This window comes from Acomys minous (genome assembly GCF_964271855.1).
Source record: "Acomys minous genome assembly, chromosome: 7".
NCBI lineage: Eukaryota > Metazoa > Chordata > Mammalia > Rodentia > Muridae > Acomys > Acomys minous.
This window is the reverse complement of record NC_140488.1, coordinates 47796024-47814472: the sequence shown is the minus strand read 5'-3', so window position 1 is coordinate 47814472 and position 18449 is coordinate 47796024. Positions and strand designations below refer to the sequence as shown.

Sequence of the window (18449 nt, the reverse complement as noted above, 5' to 3'; positions counted from 1 at the left end):
ACTCCTCTCGTCACTCTCTTTTGTCTCAATGGGCTGAGGCTAAAAGCAGCCGCTACCGCTCTGCAGGCTGAACTGGAGGGCGGGGGCAGCTCTAGCTGCCTTGGAAACCGCCGCTGCGACTCTGCAACCCCTGCCTGGGCAACCCTGCAAAGAGGCTAGCTCTATTGGGCGGTCCAGACAGCTCGGTGGCTGAGGCGCCATCCTTTTCCCCTGCAGGCCTTAGAGGCTAGACAGCTAATCGAGGCTCCTGAGCATCCGTTCTCTGCCCATCTATGAAATCCAGGTAAAGAAAGGGAGGTGCAGCCGCATAAGGCGGAGATGGGAGGATGAAACCATAACATTTGGGGCTTCAGAACTGGCAACCTAGTGGCTGCGCTGTATGGTGGGAGGAGGTGAGCTTTACTGGACGCTACCCTATGAGTAGGATTTGCCTGGATTGGAGAGGGGATTTTTTCCCCCCAAGAAGGTAGCAAAGGGCAGAGGGAAAGGGACAGGCATGGTCTGTCTTGATGCCCCCTTTCTCTCATCTCTTCCTGGGTAGAAATACGGAGGTGGGAGGGTATCCGATTTCTCTTCTTTTTCTCCATGGCAGCTCATCAAAACCGATTTCAAACTTGAATTCTGTGAGGCTGATTGCGGAGCTGGTAGGCCACTGTTTTCCCTTGGTGACGTGGATTGGGGGAGGGGTGGGCCCTTTGGCTTTTATTCTGAAGGTAGGCCTCCTGGCGACAATGGAGCCAGTGAAGAAACGATGAGACTGCTTCTGACGTCTAAGACTCTTCCCTTCCCTTCCCTTTGCTGTGGCGCAGTCTAAACCAGAGGCCCAGAGCAACCAGATCTGAGAAGCCTGTGAGCAGAGATCAACCCTACCCAGGACCAAAACTCTCACGGAAAGCACCTGTTGCAGAGGCTGGGCTTGAAATAAAGGTGAAGAAGGCCAGTTTCTGAGCTCTGGTAAGAAACGAGAAAAAGGGTGGGGGAGGGGAGTGGGGGTAGAGGGGTGGGTATGGGACAGGACATTGCTACCTAATATCTTTAAGGCCTTACTCATTTAACATAATTCTGTGAGGTTTATGCTATCGCCTTCTATTTTAAGAGCCTAGTATGGGCTCCAAAGGCTGTTGTAGCTAGAATTCTAAGCAACAGTTGCTGCCTCTCCTAGAGAGCAGGCATTGAGGTGGGGTACACTGGGGAGGGAGTAAAAATGACTCTGGCAAAGGTCCCCCTAGCACAGAGAAATTTAATTGCTCCTCAAAGTTGTTAAGTGCCAGTTTCCTGCTGAGTAGTTTCAGGGCAGTGGGCAAATATTCAAGACTGTAAAAAATATGATTAGAGGGTCGCGCACAAGTCCACTGTATTATTGAATCGTTCTTCTTTCTTTTACAGTTCTTAGCCAAACAGAAGGAAGATATTGCTGGGGAACGTTTCTTTGGAGGTTTCTGCAGACTGGGCTGGTTTTGTTCGCAGAAAGCCCAGCATCTTTTATTCAGATATCCAATTGTCAGGCATGGCTAGCATCCTTGCTCGGATGGGTAACAGTCGCAGGCAGAATGCAGCTTTTCTGCCTTTGGCCCATTCCATGCTGAGGGCCCTGGGGCGGAGTCTTGGTCCTTTGATAGCCAACATGGCAGACAGAAACATGAAGCTGTTCTCTGGGAGGGCAGAGCCAGCCCCGGGGGAAGAAACCTTTGAGAACTGGCTAAGCCAAGTCCATGAGGTCCTGCCAGATTGGCATATGCCTGAGGAGGAAAAGCTCAACCGCCTGATGAGAACCCTTAGGGGCCCTGCCCGGGAGGTCATGCGTTTGCTCCAGGCTGCCAATCCCAACCTAAATGTGGCAGAATTTTTGCGGGCAATGAAGTTGGTGTTTGGGGAGTCTGAGAGCAGTGTGGCAGTCCATGGTAAATTTTTAAACACCCTGCAGGCACAGGGAGAGAAGCCATCCCTGTATGTGATCCGTTTAGAGGTGCAGCTGCAGAATGCGATTCAAGCAGGGGTCCTGGCTGAGAGTGAGGCAAACAGGATTCGCCTGCATCAGCTCCTTGCAGGGGCTGAGCTGAGTAGGGACCTGCGCATCAAGCTTAAGGGTCTTCTCCAAATGCATGCGCATAATGAGCAGGAAGACCTTCCTGATTTCCTTGAGTTGATTAGGATGGTAAGGGAAGAAGAAGATTGGGATGACACTTTTCTTCAAAATAAGCGGCCCAGAAGATCTGAGACAATAATGGAGAGGGCAGCCAGCCCTGTAGTATTTCAGGGCTCCCTGCCCATAGTGATTGGCAGCGCTGACTGCAATGTGATAGAGATAGAGGATTCCCAGGATGACTCAGATGAAGATGTGATCCTGGTGGAGTCTGGGGACCCCTCATTCTCATCCCCAGGTGACTCATCTCTCAGAGGCAGAGCCACTGCTCAGGATCAAATGCTAGTTATTGAACCCCCCAACAATTTTGGTGATGAGTCTCCTTCCACTAGCAGTGGTTCTGGGCAAAGGAATAACGGGCCTGGGGATCTCAGGAGAACCAGAAAGCGAAAGTACCCAATTCGCTGTCCCCATTGCGGTGAAGAGGGCCATGTGAAAGAAACCTGTGACAATGCCAGCAACAAGGCACAGGTTTTTGAGAATCTGATAGTCACTCTGCAGGAGCTGACTCATATGGAGAGAACAAAATCCTCTGCCCCATACTAAGGCATGAGACTCAGCCCCAGATCAATGTAACCCTCCCCACAAGCCGATTTTGGGAGGAAACAGTGATGGGGTAGCTTTCTAACTGAAGGAAGTCATTCAAAACCAGTTTTCTTTGGAGAAGAAAAAGCAGACTCATATACCACATAACATAAAGGGATGGCCCCACCCCACCCTGCCAATTCCTTGCTCATTCCACAGACTGCTTAATGGCTGTTTCTGTATGTGTCCTTCTCTGGTGACTTTAATCTGTCCATGAAGTGGTATTTTTTTTTTTGAACTTGCCAAATGAAATTAAGAAAAAAAATTAAAGTATGCATTACCTGTAAATCTCACCCTGATACAGTCATTGTCACAGCCCTTTGGTGAATGTCCTTTGGTATTTTTCCTTGTACCTGTGTGCCTAGATATATATGTATAGATAAAAGTGATCAAATATAAGTGCTGTTCTATAGTATGTATTTTTTCATCAGGCAGATGTTGTGGACTTCTAAATAAATGGATATATAAGCATCTAATTTAATGTCATGCATACTATATTTTGGGGGAAGATAAAAACTGAAACTAATGTTGGCAGCTATAATAGGGGTGTTTTACTTGAGAAGGGAAACAGAAATGAGCTAAGTATCTTTTCAAAGCCTTAGTTCACAGAGCCATCTGTACCAACTAGTTAATATCTCACTGTCCTCAAATATATCTTGAGAAATCTGACCAGGGGCCAAAAGAGGAGTGATCCCTGTGTTTCTGCCTCACCTCTTGATCTGAGATCAGAAGCCAAAAATGACTTCTGACATCTGTCTTTGGGCATCTTTCTTGTGGGTTCACTAGTCTTTACACTGAAAAGACTGATGGAGAGTGATTGCATACAAGGCTGACAGGGAGAGTGTAATGGATGCCGAGCTAAGGAGCTGAAGCATTTGTAAAAGGTTTATTTTTATTTTGAAGTGTAGGACTTTTTGCCTGCATATATTGAGCCTACAGAGACCAGAAGATGGTGTCAGATTCCCTGTAACTGGGGTTTGTAAGCCACCATATGGGTGGGTACTGAGAACTAAATCCAAGTCTTCCAGGGCATAAAGTGCTAAGATATCTCTGCAGCCACACTACGAATCTTTTTATGCCAATATTGGGTTTGTGCAGGTCTGAGAAGAGGGTGTGCAGCAGCAGCAGCAGCTATTGTGTCAAGAGATGTAGAGGCCAGATGCAAGTTATGCAGCCTTATCTGGGATGCTGCACCACAGCTTACCTTAAGAGTGCTCCTAGAATCACCCTACTTGGCTCTACTTGGCCCCCTGGCCTCTTGTCCACCCCTACCCTCACAATAGCATTCTGCACCCCCTTTGCTGAAGCCACACCCATTTCTTGGCGATGGGGGAAGGCTCAGCCTTCTGTGCTCTGCCCATTGCCACCTCCCTGCTCCCAGCACTTCATGTTGTCCTGAAGCCTCAGAGCCCCCTTTGGCTTCAAGGCCAGAAGGGAAGTAAGTAGAAGGGCCTGCGTTCCTGGGATCCCTGGCTGAGAATTTGCCAGAGGCAAAGATTCAAGGGGGCCATTTCTCGTATCCTTCTGGAATAATTCTGGGCTTCTGGCAGCCACTTCCATACCTCAGCAGGCAAGGGAAGCCTCTCCCCTACCTCTTCCTGCCTAGGTAAGTCATCAGGCCTAGAAAGCCACAGGGTCCTGAAGCTTCTTTCAGGTTTATAGCTCTCTTCTCTATCACTTTCAGATCTATCCCGATTGCCAGATTATAAGATAATTTCTGCCTTGGCTGCTCACCTTTTCTGTCTTACTCTGTTTTTGGGTGAGTTTCCCCAGGTTTACAGTTTCACTCAGAAAGTAGGTAGTTTTGAAAAGAAATATGTTACATCCCCGTTGCCATCCTTCTCGCTGCAGTTACTTTGGAAGTACAGTGCAGACCACTGATGGGAAAACATACTCTGTAACTCATCATCTTGATGTCTCCCTTCCCCAAAGTACGTGAAATTTCATTTCGCCAAAAGAATGCAAAACTGTTCATTTCTATTTTACCTTGTGGGACACTGAATTTTCCTTTATTCAAGAAATACATATAAACTGGGCATAATGGGGCACATCTTTAATCCAAGTACTTGGGAGGCAAATGCAAGCAAATCTCTATGAGTTGGAGGCCAGTCTGGTCTACAGTCTGGAACTCCAGGACTACACAGAGAAACCCTGTCTCAAATTAATTTTTAAAAATGTACTTTCTCTAACAGATAATACCAAGAGGAGAACAGCTGGCACTTCTGCTTTCATTTGTTTGTCCTCCTTTCCTTTGGGTTACCTGTTTACCTCTGCACATAGGCACGGTAGCCACTCAAGGAGTGCCTCTATGCATCCGCCCCTCTTTAAGGCTTAAATGCATAGAGAAGTCAGTGTCCTAAACCTATGGTCACCATGGATTCTAGGAACAGCAAAATCCCAAGTAAAGATGCTCCCTCAGATGAGGGCAATTCTCTGTGATGTCATAGCTGCATGATAGTATAGAAACCAACTCCAATGAACCAGATAAACTCTTAAGAAATTACAGCAATAAGGACTTTGTCAGACCACCCTGCAGAACTGGGACTGAGGTGCCAAGAGTAACTAGGCCACACTCAGAGGAGGCCTGCTTAATTATGCATACCTCCTGCCCCTTGTCCCGGTCCCCCACTATTTAAACCTAAATTCATGTGGGTACCCAAAAGATGGACTTGGGGGTATCAGTCATTCTTCCCAATGATTGAATAACACTTCTCTGTGCATTGCACGATCATGTGTCTAATTGATGTTTTAGGGACAGAGAGGTAGATAGCCTACTCTGTTGAGAAAACCCAGCAATGCCTGTCTTCTTCAGATTCCTCTTGTCTTCTCTGAGCAGCATGGATCCCTTTGGGAGGAGGAGGGCCTTATGACCTACTTATAGGTAATCACAGAGTCTCTTCATGGCCATGTTCATGACAGAAAGTCAAGGAAAGGTCAGTGCTTCTATGGACCAATTATTTAGTAATGAGACATTTTAGTTTTCTAAGCATGCTATGGCAAAGGAATAATGAGATATGAACCATGGATGAAAACTCTGTGTGTGTGTGTGTGTGTGTGTGTGTGTAAAAGGAATTGTTCATGTTTTAAATAACTTATTTCCTCAATAACCTTTCATACTCTGATGGGTTAATTATTAGACAACATGAAAACTGATATGATTTTTATGTACTGTACACATAATACACCTCTCTTTTAGTGCTCATTTTATTGGAGTCATAAAACTCACATTTTAAACATTTTAGTGTACAATTCCGGGACACTGAGTACATGTTACAAGTATTTCTTAGTTCATGCATTTGTCTTATTTTAGGCTAGTTTTTCCAAAGGTGTATCAAGTATTTTCTACAACTTGACTTTTAGATTGATTTTTCACATCACTTGTTTTGTCTTCCACTCATCTATATAGTCTCTTTTTTCTCTTACTTAAATTATTATATTGAAAATATACTACATTTCTTTTCAATCTTCATTTTACACACAATATATATACTTTGGCCATAAAATTACCACTGGGGACTGTTTGAATTGCTTGTGTTCTACAAGCTTCAACGAAAGGCAGATTTTTCATTGTTATATGGTTTTACACATGTTAGTGTTCATTCCCACAGTATTTCATACCATTTTCCAAAATTACATGTTCTACTTTAACTATGGACTCCAGACTCATATAACCCATGGTGTATACCACACACCAAGTTGGAAGAAAAAATAACTTAAATCGAACAAACTCAAAACAGAATTCTTTTTTAAAATGTTCCCTAGCCTGGAGGAATGGCTTAGCAGCTAAAACCACTGGCTTATCTTGCAGAGGACCCAAGTTTGGTTCCCAGCACGCAAATCAACAGCTCATAACTGTCTGTAACTCCAGCTTGAGGGGGGTCTGATGCCTTTTTCTGGCCTCCAAGGGCACTGCATACACATGGTACAGATACAGAGAAGCAACTCATGCATACAAAAGTAAATACAATTTGAATTAATTCCTGCTCCTCCATCATTTCCCTTTCAGTTGCTTCTTATTCAGCAAATAGTCCCACAGTTCCCCAGGTGTTCAAGTCAACAAGCTGTCTGCGATGCTGGAGATGAAATGAAGGTCTTGTGCATAGGCATCCACTCTATCACCGACACCCCCAGCGTTCTCTCTGAACTCTCTTTTACCTGTTGTCAGCGTGCCCCTTCAGGTAGTTCCAACATAGGCCACGTCTTTCTACTCCAATTTCCCTCAAACCTCGAATACCCCACAATAACATCTCACCTTCCAACCACTCCCAAAAGCACAGTCCATTCTCTTCCACGCCTGACTCGAGATAACACTAACTCACCTGATTACAGGTGTATAAGCATTCTCAACCCCCTTTTATTAGAAGTCAGGTGACTCCCTATTTCTTTGGAAAATAGGGCTAATAGTAGGGAAATGCATATCATGGTGACATAAAAATTCTATCATTGTTTCTCAAGTGTGTAACTGCTGTGAAACAAACTGTATGGGAAAGCTGGCCCGCCACCTCCAAACATGGAATAGCAATGAGCTCGTCAGATTCAGGGTACCTTTAACAAAAGAAAGGGGGAAGTAAATGGAACTTTCCAGCTCTCCAGAGTTCCATTTGGTGCATATTCTTCAGAATCTGCTTTTATACAAGCACATGTGACAAGATCAAGGCAGGGCAGAAACTTTTCCATCTTGTATTCCCACTGAGGCCATTTTAGGCTTGCATAGAATTTGATCTCTTTGATGGAGAATTCTAACTCTGTTCAAGTTATGCAACTCTGTTCAAGAAAAGAGAGATCACAAATTCCCCAGCTAACTTAGCTTCTGTTAACCTGCCTGCTGGTGCATGCCTCCCTTGGGCTACCAGCTTATCTCAGCTTCCACTAAACTGCTTCCTTATGTAAAACCTCCCTCTGCAGCTGCAAAGTGAGATTCAGGATGTAGTTTTTGCCTTTAAGAGCCCCTTGCTCAAAATGCCCAGGGCTACACTTGGGTCCCAAATACTTGAATGGAGTCTTAGAGGCCTGGAATAAAAACTTTCAACTGGCTATAAACTGCATATGAGTATTCATCTCTAGTGAGCTCCCTGTAACACAGAGAAATACATATTCTCACACTTTCGGATAATTGTTGGGCCATGGACATCACATGATACTGAGATTTTCCTTTGTCCTTTCTACTGTGGTGGAATGGATTGCTTCTGTAATAGTCCTGGAAGGAGCAAAGATATTCTAAGAGATACCTGTTTCCCTCATTCTGATTATCCAAGTACTAAGACACCGAACCCAAAGGAAATGAAATTTGCTTAGGAATCTTGTGGGAAGGAAAAGATTGAAGCCTGGGGCTAGCCTATTGAAGAGGGGTAGATGAGCCTGGCTTATTAGGGTTGCTAGGATCCAAGATATGACCCTAACAACACTGGCAACATCTCCATTGTCCCAAACCTACAGCAAGATCTTATTATCTGTCCCAGCCTATGGCTCTTTGGGCTAGCTATTTGAATTCTATTAACAGTTCCCCCACACTGATATGTAAAAATCATTTTTTTACCAAATTATATCCACATTACAATATTAATAAGAGCCATAGTTTATGATGTCTCTATTCTGCTTGATTATTTAATTTTTCACATTCAATATTCACAACAAGCTTTTTGAGGCATCTTGCTATTATTGCTTATGGGTTCACAGTTGATGGCTTGAGAGCCCAAGAAGTAAATATGAGGGGAAAGTGAAGGGCAAAGTAAACATGTCAGAGGCAAGGCTCAAACCTGCATCGTCTCTTAAATCTTCACAAATGAGCAAATGAAGGGCTGCAGCATTCCCAGACCCAGCAGCATTTCTACTGTATTCTAAGATAAAATTACTCAGATTTTTCTAAGAATAATCCCTTTACTTAGATTTTTCTAAGTACAACAGTTCCTGTAAAACTTTGATGAAAATAAATTAGCAACACTTTTTACTGGAGATGCATATATTGTTCACTAATTAGAATACTCAATAACTCAAAGTAAAGGAGACAGACGCAAAATGAAGGCAAAAATGCCACACTGGCACCCTGCTTCTGTATAGCATGGTGGCACACACCTACAATTCTGGAACTCAGGAGACTGAGACAGGAAGTCTGCCATTAGCTCAAGGTCACCCTGGGTTACACAGCAAATTAAAAGACAGTCTGGACTACTTAGTGAGACTATATCTTAAAAGAGAGCATGTAAGATACTAAAGGTGTCATATTTCCTCAAAATCATCTCTGTATAAGTTTATGTGTATAAGTAGTTTAATATAATTACTATCCAAATCTTGCTAAGATTTCTCATAGATATATTCAAGCTTATTCTAGAACATATAAGGAAAAGTAAAGAAATAAGAATAGCCAAAACATTTTTGAACGAATGAACTAGGCATAACTGCATTATTGGATATTAAAATTTATTATACAGACAGAGTCCATTGAGATTGTCCTACTGGGATAGCATAAGATACAAACCAGAAATGAATAGAGAGCCCGTAAAGAGATAAACAGAAATACACTCACCTGGCAGTTGATAAATGGAAGAAGGAAACATAAAGACACAAATGCTGGTGCTCCTCTGAGTTTCTCCTTTTACTCAGTCTGGGACGCCAGCTCACAGGATGGCACAACCTTTACATAAGGCGAATTTTCCCTTCTAAGATAAATGCCTTAGAACTGCATTTAAACACAAGCAGAGCAGTCTTCTAGGTGATTCTTAATCTCATTAAATTGGCAGCAAAAATTAGTCATTACAGTTTCACCTCCTGCCAACCAAACCCATCACCTTAGTATTCCACCCTGGTTCCTAAGGTAGCATGTTCATCTCATAATGCAATCGATCTATAGCTAAAAGCCCCCATAGTCTTTAACAGTTACAGTGCTGCTCAAAAATTCAAAGTCTCTTCTGAGACTCAAGACCATCTCTTAATTTTGAGCACCTAGAAACTCAAAATATAAGTTGAACACTTCTAATAACAAAGAATAAACATCTACATTCCAAAGAGGAAAAAAATAACAGCAAGGAACAGCAAGGAAAAGCTAGATTAAAACAAAACAAAAGCCCAGAAGAAGGACCACCTAATCTTATAGCTCCAGATCTAGCATGTAGAGCTCAGGATGGGATCATCTGAGCTCGATCGACCTTTAGTCAGCACCAGCACTCCAGTTCCGCCACCTACAGCACACGTGACTTCTGGCTTGCACTTCCTCAACTTTGTTCTTGCAGCTTTCCTTAGTGGATCAGCATAGTTCTAGAGCCTCTAACAACCAGGTCCCTCCACTGTAACTTGGGCTTCACCTTCCCAGCTCCATGCAATGGCTTCTCTGGGAATCCAACAATGCCACTGGTGCCCAGACTCAGAGGCTTTCTGTAACCCTAGAACAAGTTATGACTCACTCATACTTGCTTCTTCTATGCCTGCAAAAGCAGAGCCCCAGTGAGTGCTTATGCTGAACTCTGCTTCTAGCTTGACACGTAACCTGATACTTTTAGAGCACAGTGGGCCTTTGATGTTGACCATGAGGAAATATTTCCCCATGCATCCATTCTGGAGCAAGGAACCACTGTGATGACGTGCTTGGGTTAGGCTCTCTTTTCCTTGCCACACTGCACATTTACCCATCTTTCTGCTTTACTTGTTGCTCCTTCTCACTATAATGGAATCCCAGCCTGAATGCTAGCCTGTCTTGAATTTTCCTCTGCTTAACAAATTAGTCCATTACTTTTTTGCCCATTACTTTTGAATTCAGCTTCGCAAGTTCTCTGGAATGGGCAAAACGAGGCCATCTAACAAACATATATTTTTAAATTAGAATTCAATCAAAGTAAAACTCCTTGTTCTATAAAAGACTCAGAACAAAAATCTAAGCTACAGAGTGGGAGAATAGGTTTAAAAATATGTAACAACATACTGGTATTTAAAATATTACTCTTGCACATCAGTCAATAAAAATCCCATGAAAATCCCAACAATGTTCTCCACAGAACTAGAAGAAAATCTAAAATTCCTATGAAAGCAGCAAAGACCTTGAATTAGCCAAGGCATGCTGGAAGTGTCCCAATATCTAATCTGAAATTATGCCACAAGGTCACAGTAACGCAAGCAGTACAACGCCAACCCGGACTAGAAGAGGGGCCCCATAAATACAGCCATGCAGCTACAACCACTTCATTTTCAACAAAGGAGCAAAAAACACACAACAAATAGTGCTGGGGAAACTAAATCAAAGAAAGAAACCAGATTCATGTCTCATATTGGACACACAAAGAAAAGTAATTCAGCTTGCATCAATTCCGAAACCACAGGAGAAAAACATAAGGGGCCATATTTCAAGAGACAGGCATACATTCTAGCAGGGGAAGCTTCTTGCCGATATTGCAGCAGGAGTGGCTCAGCGCAGCAGAGCGGATGGCTATGTCGTATATGGCAAAGAGCTGGAGTTGTAGCTGAGCAAAGTCAAAGCCCAGAAAGGCAAACAAGCATCACGGAGCTCCTGTAATACCGGGGTGCTTCAGTGCTCTCTCTTTTTTGGTTTTACTTTTGCTTTGCTTTGTTTTTTTAAGATTTAAGCATAAGCAAGAACTTTTCAAAAGGGATTCAATTATCACAGGCAATAATCCCAAGAATTCACAAGTGAGATGTTGTGAAATTATAAAGCTTCTACACATCAAAGGACAAACTCCAGAAATATAGGGCAAGTGAACTGAACAAACAATTACCAAAAGAAGAAATAAGATGGCTGTGGGACAGGACCCTGACTCTCACCCTTGCTGAGGATTGTGTGTGTAGTTAATGTTGCCGGAGGAAGAAGAGAGCTCTCAGCATGTAGCCACTGGCAGGTACTCATGCTCTGCAAACAAACTCTCGCCAATGTTCCTGTAAAGAACCCTAATGAAACTCACAGAGTCACATATGAAGATGGAAAGAAAGGCCTAGGAGGAGGGTGAGCAGGAATGCAATGGGACAAAAGAGGGGAATAGCGTAAATATAATCAAAATACATTATGTGCATGTGTGAAAATGTTTATATTAAACCCCTCACTATATATAAACAATATGTGACAATAACACTTTAAAAAAGAGACGATGAATGAGAAAAAGAGGCTTGAAGGAAGGAAGATGAAGCCATGAGAGTTGAAAATGGAGGACTGGATGGAGGGTATAAGTGGGGTGAGGGAGAAGATTGGGCAGGAATATCAACAAAACCAAGCTGCTCTGAAATGCCCTAATGAAAAGTTCATTAAAAAAACTAAATTAAAGGACTAGCAAGATGACTGAGATGGTAAAAGCACTTGCTGCCAAGACTAGCAATCTGAGTTCAAACTCCGGGACCCACATTAGGAGAGAAGTGATTTGCCTCAATTATCCTGACCTCAATATGTACTCAATGTATGTATGTATGCATGCAGACATGCACACACGAACTCAGAGAAAATACACAAATAAATTAATCAATAACATTTAAAAACTAAGTAACTTAAAAGCTCAATATCCTTGCCAGGCGATGCTGGTGCACACCTTTAATCCCAGCAATTGGGAGACAGAGGCAGGTGAATATCTGTGAGTTCGAGGCCAGCCTGGTCTATACAGTGCGTTCCCTGACAGCCAGAGCTACACACAGAGAAAACCTGTCTCGAAAAACAAAGAAAAAAGTTCAATATCCTTAGCAATCAGAGAAACACAAATTAGAACTGTACTGAGGCTGGGGTGGCAGTTCAGCCAGTAAGCAAATGCTGCAACCTGAACTCCCTAAGGACTCGTGTAAAAGAACCAGCAGTGGCATGTGCTTGCAATCTCAGAGCTCTGTGGAAGCAGACAGGAGGATCGCCGGGGCTCGAGTGGCGAGCTAAAGGCTCACTGAGAGGGCCTATCTCACAAAAGATGGACAGCGTGACGGGTGGAATGAGAATGCGCCCCACCGGCTCATTTATTTAAGTGCTTGGTCCCCAGTTTGCAGAAGAGTATTGGGGAGCATTCGGAAGTGTGGCTTTGTGGGAGGAGGTGTGTCACTGGGGGTGGGCTTTGAGGTCTCAAAAGCCTATGCCAAGGGCCCCTCCTTCCCCTCCTGTCTCTCTTTTCCCTTGCTTTTTTGTGGATAATATGTAAGCTCTTAGCTACTGCTCCAGTGCCATGCCTGCCTGCTGTCATGCTTCCATCATGATGCAACTGTCACCAAGTCCCTGTTCTTTCATAAGTGGCCTTGTTCATGGTGTCACTTCACAACGATAGAACAGAGAGTAAGACAGAGACAGTGTAGAAGAAATCGCTCAATGTTGACCTCCGGTCTACACACAGAGAAGCATGTATGTGCCTGGGCATGCAAGTATGCACAAATGGCATGCTCTTGCAAACACATGGACATATACATACACAGACCATATACCCCCAAAATAAATAAATACAGTATCTCATCGTTTTTCTGAGCAGCATCATGTAATAGGTTGACAACTGTTTTCTTTTTCTAGATTTACAAGTGTTGATTTATTACTTCAAACATCACTAACATTATAGCTTATGCTGAAATGAAGCTTATCTCACACATACATGGTCTCCGTAAGACACAGCACAACTTTCTGGCATCAGCATTATTTTAGCGGCTACTTTAAGCAATGAAATCACCAAAAGGGGCAAAAGGGCAGCATTAAAAAGACCATGAAAGGGACACTTACAGTGTGATAACAGATATGAGAAAAGCAGTGTGTTCCCTATTCTACCTTATCTAGAACATCTGGTGCCTGGCCCTCTGTGCAAGTCTATGAACTACCATGAAAGTACTGCAAGTTCTAATGACAAAAGTACAGATACATTTTAGCAAAGAGCCAAGTTATAAATAGGAAATTTTAAAATGAGGATCGATTATAGATAATAATAAAATATATGTACCATTAAAGTTATGAGCAAAAAATTGCTAAATATTTATCTTTTAAAATTGTTATCAACAGGTCCTCCCTGTATCTCAGGCTGCTCTGAAACTCACTGTGTAGCACAGGCTGGCAGTGCAATTATCCTGCCTCTCCCTCCCTTGTACAGAATTTACAGGTCTTAGCATCCACATCGGACTTTTTGATTTTTAAGAAATGAGTAATTATTGAAGCTGGATGACAGATATATGTAGGCTCATTGTGCTAGTTTGTCTAATTTTATGTATGGTTACAATTTTCCGTAATAGGTGATTTTAGAGAGGTTTACTGTTACACTGAGTTGCTTTTCCACTTTCCCTTGACACATCTTTTCCTTACTAGCATGTGGAAGTCTGAGGATATCAAAGGGAAAGTCAACGTGCTTTTATGATACAGTTAGTTACCACTAGCCAACCTAGAGCCTCTGTTATTCTGAAAGACCACCAAGCCCAGAGCAGCTCAACTCTGTGGAGGTATGGTTTTAATATGCAGAGATGGCATTAGCAGAAGATAATCCAGTTGGCAGTCCACAGGTATAGATACCAGTTACATCCTAGCTTCTCAGCAATCCTGATAAGGTGCACATCAACCATTCTTGGGATACCAATTAATTCCTACTTAACCTTTATACATTCTCCTAACTCTAGTACATGGGGCAGCTTCATATTTTAAAGACTTACGGGAGAGCAAGCACCTTTTGCTTTAGAGGCTGGACTATACTACCATTCTCATAGCCGAGATCACTTCCATCAGCAGTTTGGATCTCATTTCTTAGATACCTCACATATCAGCTGTCTTCTCCCTCTTTTGTCTCCTCCTCCTAGCTTTTCCCTATTAACATAGACACATTCCCAAGCACCGACCATCATTACAGGAAAGTTCCCTATTAATATGTACACATTCCCAAATATCCACCATCATTATAGAAATCCCCTTAGGGTCTGGAGAGATGGCTCAGCAGTTAAGAGCACTGTCTGCTCTTCAGGAGGACCCAGGCTTGCTTCCTAGCACCCACATGATGGCTCACAAATGGCTGTAATTCCAGTACTAGAGAACTCAACACCGTCTTTTGGCCTCGGCAGGCACTAGGCATGCATGTAGTGTACACACATACATCCAAACACCTACACACTAAAATAAACATAACACCATAAATAAGCACATTATGCCAAAGTACCATTTAAGAAAAACACTCCCTTAGCTGCATGTGAGCTTGCAGCTGCTATCAGGTCATTCCATTACGCTCTCACCACTTCTATGTCCCAGTCACACACTGATGTAGAATAAATCACTCCCTAAGTCGGGTCTCAAAACAATGATCTTACTATACTCATGATTGTGAAGGTGAGGAACTTGGATGAGATTTACTATAAAACTACTCTGCTGCTTTTCTATGAGGCCACTCCATGGTTCTCAGCTGGGAGGTAACTGGTCTGCAGGGACCTTGATGACCTCATTCACATGCCTGTTCAGACCTGGAAATCTGGGCTTAGCTGAGGTGCTCTCTCGCCATGTCATCTCAGGGCTCCTCCACTTGTTCGGGTTAGCAAAGTGGCTAGGCCTCCTATATGGCTGTTCCTGGCACCAAAAGGCCAAAGCAAATGTTGCGAGGCATTTTACAACCTACTGTTTTTTCTTAAACGGTTTTGGAAAACTTCATACATAAGTACCGTCCCTCCTCTTTCATCCCAGCCCTGTTCCCCCTCCCCAATTCACAGCCTCTCCTTTAATTATCATCATATGGATGTGTATATGGATTACATGCTCCAGACAATCCTCTAGGTAATGTCAGAATCCTGGATTATCTGTTACAGCAGAGCCAGCTAGGTATCCCTCTTTGTCTGTTCTCTTTCTTCATCTCACATTTTGATGCTTACAATTTGACTGTGAGGCTGCAGTTCTTTCTAGCATCCTGAGGACAAATACCACATTGTGGAGATGATGGGACAGTAGACCCTTAAGGAATGAAATAAAACTCCATCCTGTTCAACCCACGGTGCTTTTGATATCTGGCAACTTATACCCGAGCCTGCTGACTCCTAACATCCCCCTTTCCCACGGATAATCACAGAAAAACAATGCAGTCCATATAAATGGATGTTAGAGCCAGGCCTAGAAACACAGGCCTGTCACTCCAGCTACTTGGAGGACTGAGGCAGGAGGATAGCAAGTTGAAGGCCTGCTTAGTTACAGCACAAATTCAAGGTCTGCCTATGGTAGTTAGTGAGATCTTTTCTATAACTAACTAAATAAATAAGAGATGGGGATATAGGCAGCAGTAGAGTACCTTTAATCTGCTGGAGGAAGGGGGGAGGTGACAGTTGGTCAAACCACCAGAGTTTGGAATAAAGGTTCTTCCAATTACTGTTCATCAAATACCTTTATCTAAATGTTCCTGTTTTATCATGCACAAATGACATTAATGATGCTTATCTATCTCATAGGTTTGCTGTGAGGATTAACAAGATAATTCACGTGGTTATATGGTTCACTGAGTGTTCACTATTGCTTTTAGGGCTTGACAACTTTATCTGCTACAGATCTTCAAAGACGGTACCTCTCCATACAACCTAAGTGCTCCTCAACTTCATTTTGATGATTTCTGTCTCCACTCCCATTCCTCAACCTTTGTGAAAACTTGCTTCTGACCAGGTTATTCCCATCTAAGAACCATGTCTACAGAATATAGCCCAGAGTCCTTTAGTCTGATAACCAACCTCTTTTGGATGAGGACCAAACTAGTCCTGGCCTCACCTCCTGCCACAACTGATCTCAGCTGTACATGGGACCTTTCCTTACCATCTCAGCTGCCTACCAAGTGTCACATGCTCCTGTCTGGTCTTGCCTGGAGCCTCTCCTCCTTTGGCCGCAATGATACCATACTATCTTGGCTTTCCTCTAATTTCTCCAGACATTCCTTTTCTACTTTCCTCTAGGGCTTCTCAGTCTTCAGTTAAGTAGCTGCTACATGTAAGAGTTCCTTAAAGCCTCACGTCCTGCCTCACTACATAATGTGTCTGTGAATGAGAATCTAGTTTTGAGCCCCAGCCTATGTGCTTAAGACTCCCCAATTTTCACTCCTGACTTCTCTGTAAGTTCTGATCTCCCAAATCCTGATAGATGACAAATTCCTAGCAGTCACCTTAACCTTAGCATGGCCTAAACTGATCTCCCTAATTCACACCTGCTTCCCCATCCTGCTTTGCATCTTCAAGGCGCATCACTATTACCCAAGCCTGAAGCTCTTCATTCTCCACACAGAAAAGGGTCCCAGATTGTGACAAATTGACTTCTCAGTAACTCTCCAGACCTTCATCCTCTCTACTGTGAACTCTGCAACAGGCTCCTCTCTGCTTCCAATCTGCCATTTTTCCAAAACAACTAGCAACCTTTCTCTGCCTCCAGTGAAAGCCTTATCATGGCATTAGCCATGCTACAACAATTTCACTAGGTCTCACTCCCAAGTTAGAGAAAAGGACACTGCTTCCTACGACGTACCAGCAGCTACGTTAGGTAGAAGAAATGCAGTGGTGAAGATGAAATGTTCCCTGCCTTTAAATGAAATTGTCAACAATCTGAGAGGACAGACGCATAAACACACTAATAACAAGGCTTGGGATGCATACACTTAAGAGAGTGTTGGAGTAAGAAAAGATGAACTCCTTGAAGACAAAGACTATGGCTTCCTAAAATCCGTGGCCTCAACAGAAGGACGAACTGACTGAGCAGAGATACTCAAGCTATCTGTGCGTCTCTGATCCTGAGCTTCCATCCACATAAATGCCTCATAGTTCACACGTCAAGTGAATCCAATGTACAAACCTTGTGAGTTAAATAAACCAACTGAAAACTTTAAATGACACAACCAAGTAAGTCTGAATACTGGCCAGATATTTGATTAAAATATTCTGGATTTTTAAGTTTCCTATTAGTACTGTCATTTGAAATGTCCTCATATTCTAGCAGTATGGAAGAAAGTATTTTAAAATGAATGTTATCTTCAAGTTGCCTGAAAATAGTACAGGGCTGTGGACTTAGGGCAGTTACACTTGAAACAATACTGGCAATTCCTAGTAAGTAACTGTTAAATCAAGGTGACAGACGAAACAACAAATTAATCTTTCAGGGTCTCATATTTTCACAGCAATTAAGTTAAGCTATACCACTATATTTCTGACTAGAGTATCTGATATCTCAAAAATGTTCATTTTGCTTGTCTCCTCATCCTTTGAACACACCCGTGGTAGCAAATCCAGGGATGATCTGTAGTACGGGAAGCAGAATCTCAACTGCCGAAGAGCTGGAAGCATTCTGTGTGTCTGCTACCTGGTCCTGACACAGCAGGTACAGCACCACGTGACTCCCGAAGCAGCCTTGGACAGGAATGGCAGTGTTCTAAAACCAATTGAATAAAGAGAAATAAAATCACCACTTGAACTTGTGTAGCCAGGACAGAAAACCCGATATAGATATAAACATGGCCTCCAGGCTGGAATGAGGCTGTTCGTGGTCTGTGCTGCTGAATGAAATCCATATGCAATCTCGCCACCTGGTGGCTACCTAGCATTACTTCAATCAGTGGCTCTATACATTTCTGGCTGGAATGGTACAAAGCCTCTGAGAGAAATGTTAAGGGAGACATTTACAGTTAATCATACTCTTCCTCATATCTTACAGAGTTTCCTGAGGATAAAAAAATTATACTTGTAACTGAGGGTTGAAACTGTTTATCTATGGGGGTTATGGGATGGCGCTGCTGTACTTCCATGTCCATGGACACATGGTCTCACTCAGCACCAATGGTACTCACGCAATAGCCTG

At 43.1% G+C, this 18449-nt stretch overlaps 1 protein-coding gene and 1 long non-coding RNA gene across 14 annotated transcripts in view; one reads left to right on the top strand and one right to left on the bottom strand.

Annotated features, from left to right (window-relative positions):
• Positions 1-36: 36 nt before the first annotated feature.
• On the top strand, positions 37-3204 carry ZCCHC18 (zinc finger CCHC-type containing 18). 2 transcript variants are annotated; one of them, XM_084790737.1, is made up of 4 exons: positions 37-283; positions 593-644; positions 810-954; positions 1387-3204. In XM_084790737.1, the coding sequence occupies exon 4, from the start codon at positions 1508-1510 to the stop codon at positions 2687-2689; it is 1182 nt and encodes a 393-aa protein (XP_084646863.1). In that variant the 5' UTR covers positions 37-283; positions 593-644; positions 810-954; positions 1387-1507; the 3' UTR covers positions 2690-3204. The 2 variants fall into 2 exon arrangements, with proteins under 2 accessions (XP_084646863.1, XP_084646864.1); XM_084790738.1 differs by lacking the exon at positions 593-644.
• A 2712-nt stretch (positions 3205-5916) lies between these two features.
• LOC311601382 overlaps positions 5917-18449 on the bottom strand; it is a 41069-nt gene continuing 28536 nt past the window's right edge. For all 12 annotated transcript variants that reach the window (XR_014780558.1, XR_014780559.1, XR_014780560.1 and 9 more), the window contains one exon: positions 5917-18023. This is a non-coding gene — a long non-coding RNA (uncharacterized lncRNA). The remainder of the gene's footprint in view (positions 18024-18449) is intronic.

Coding starts and splice junctions, on each gene's coding strand:
- ZCCHC18 (XM_084790738.1), top strand. CDS start 1,508: ATGGCTAGCATCCTTGCTCGGATGGGTAACAGTCGCAGGCAGAATGCA.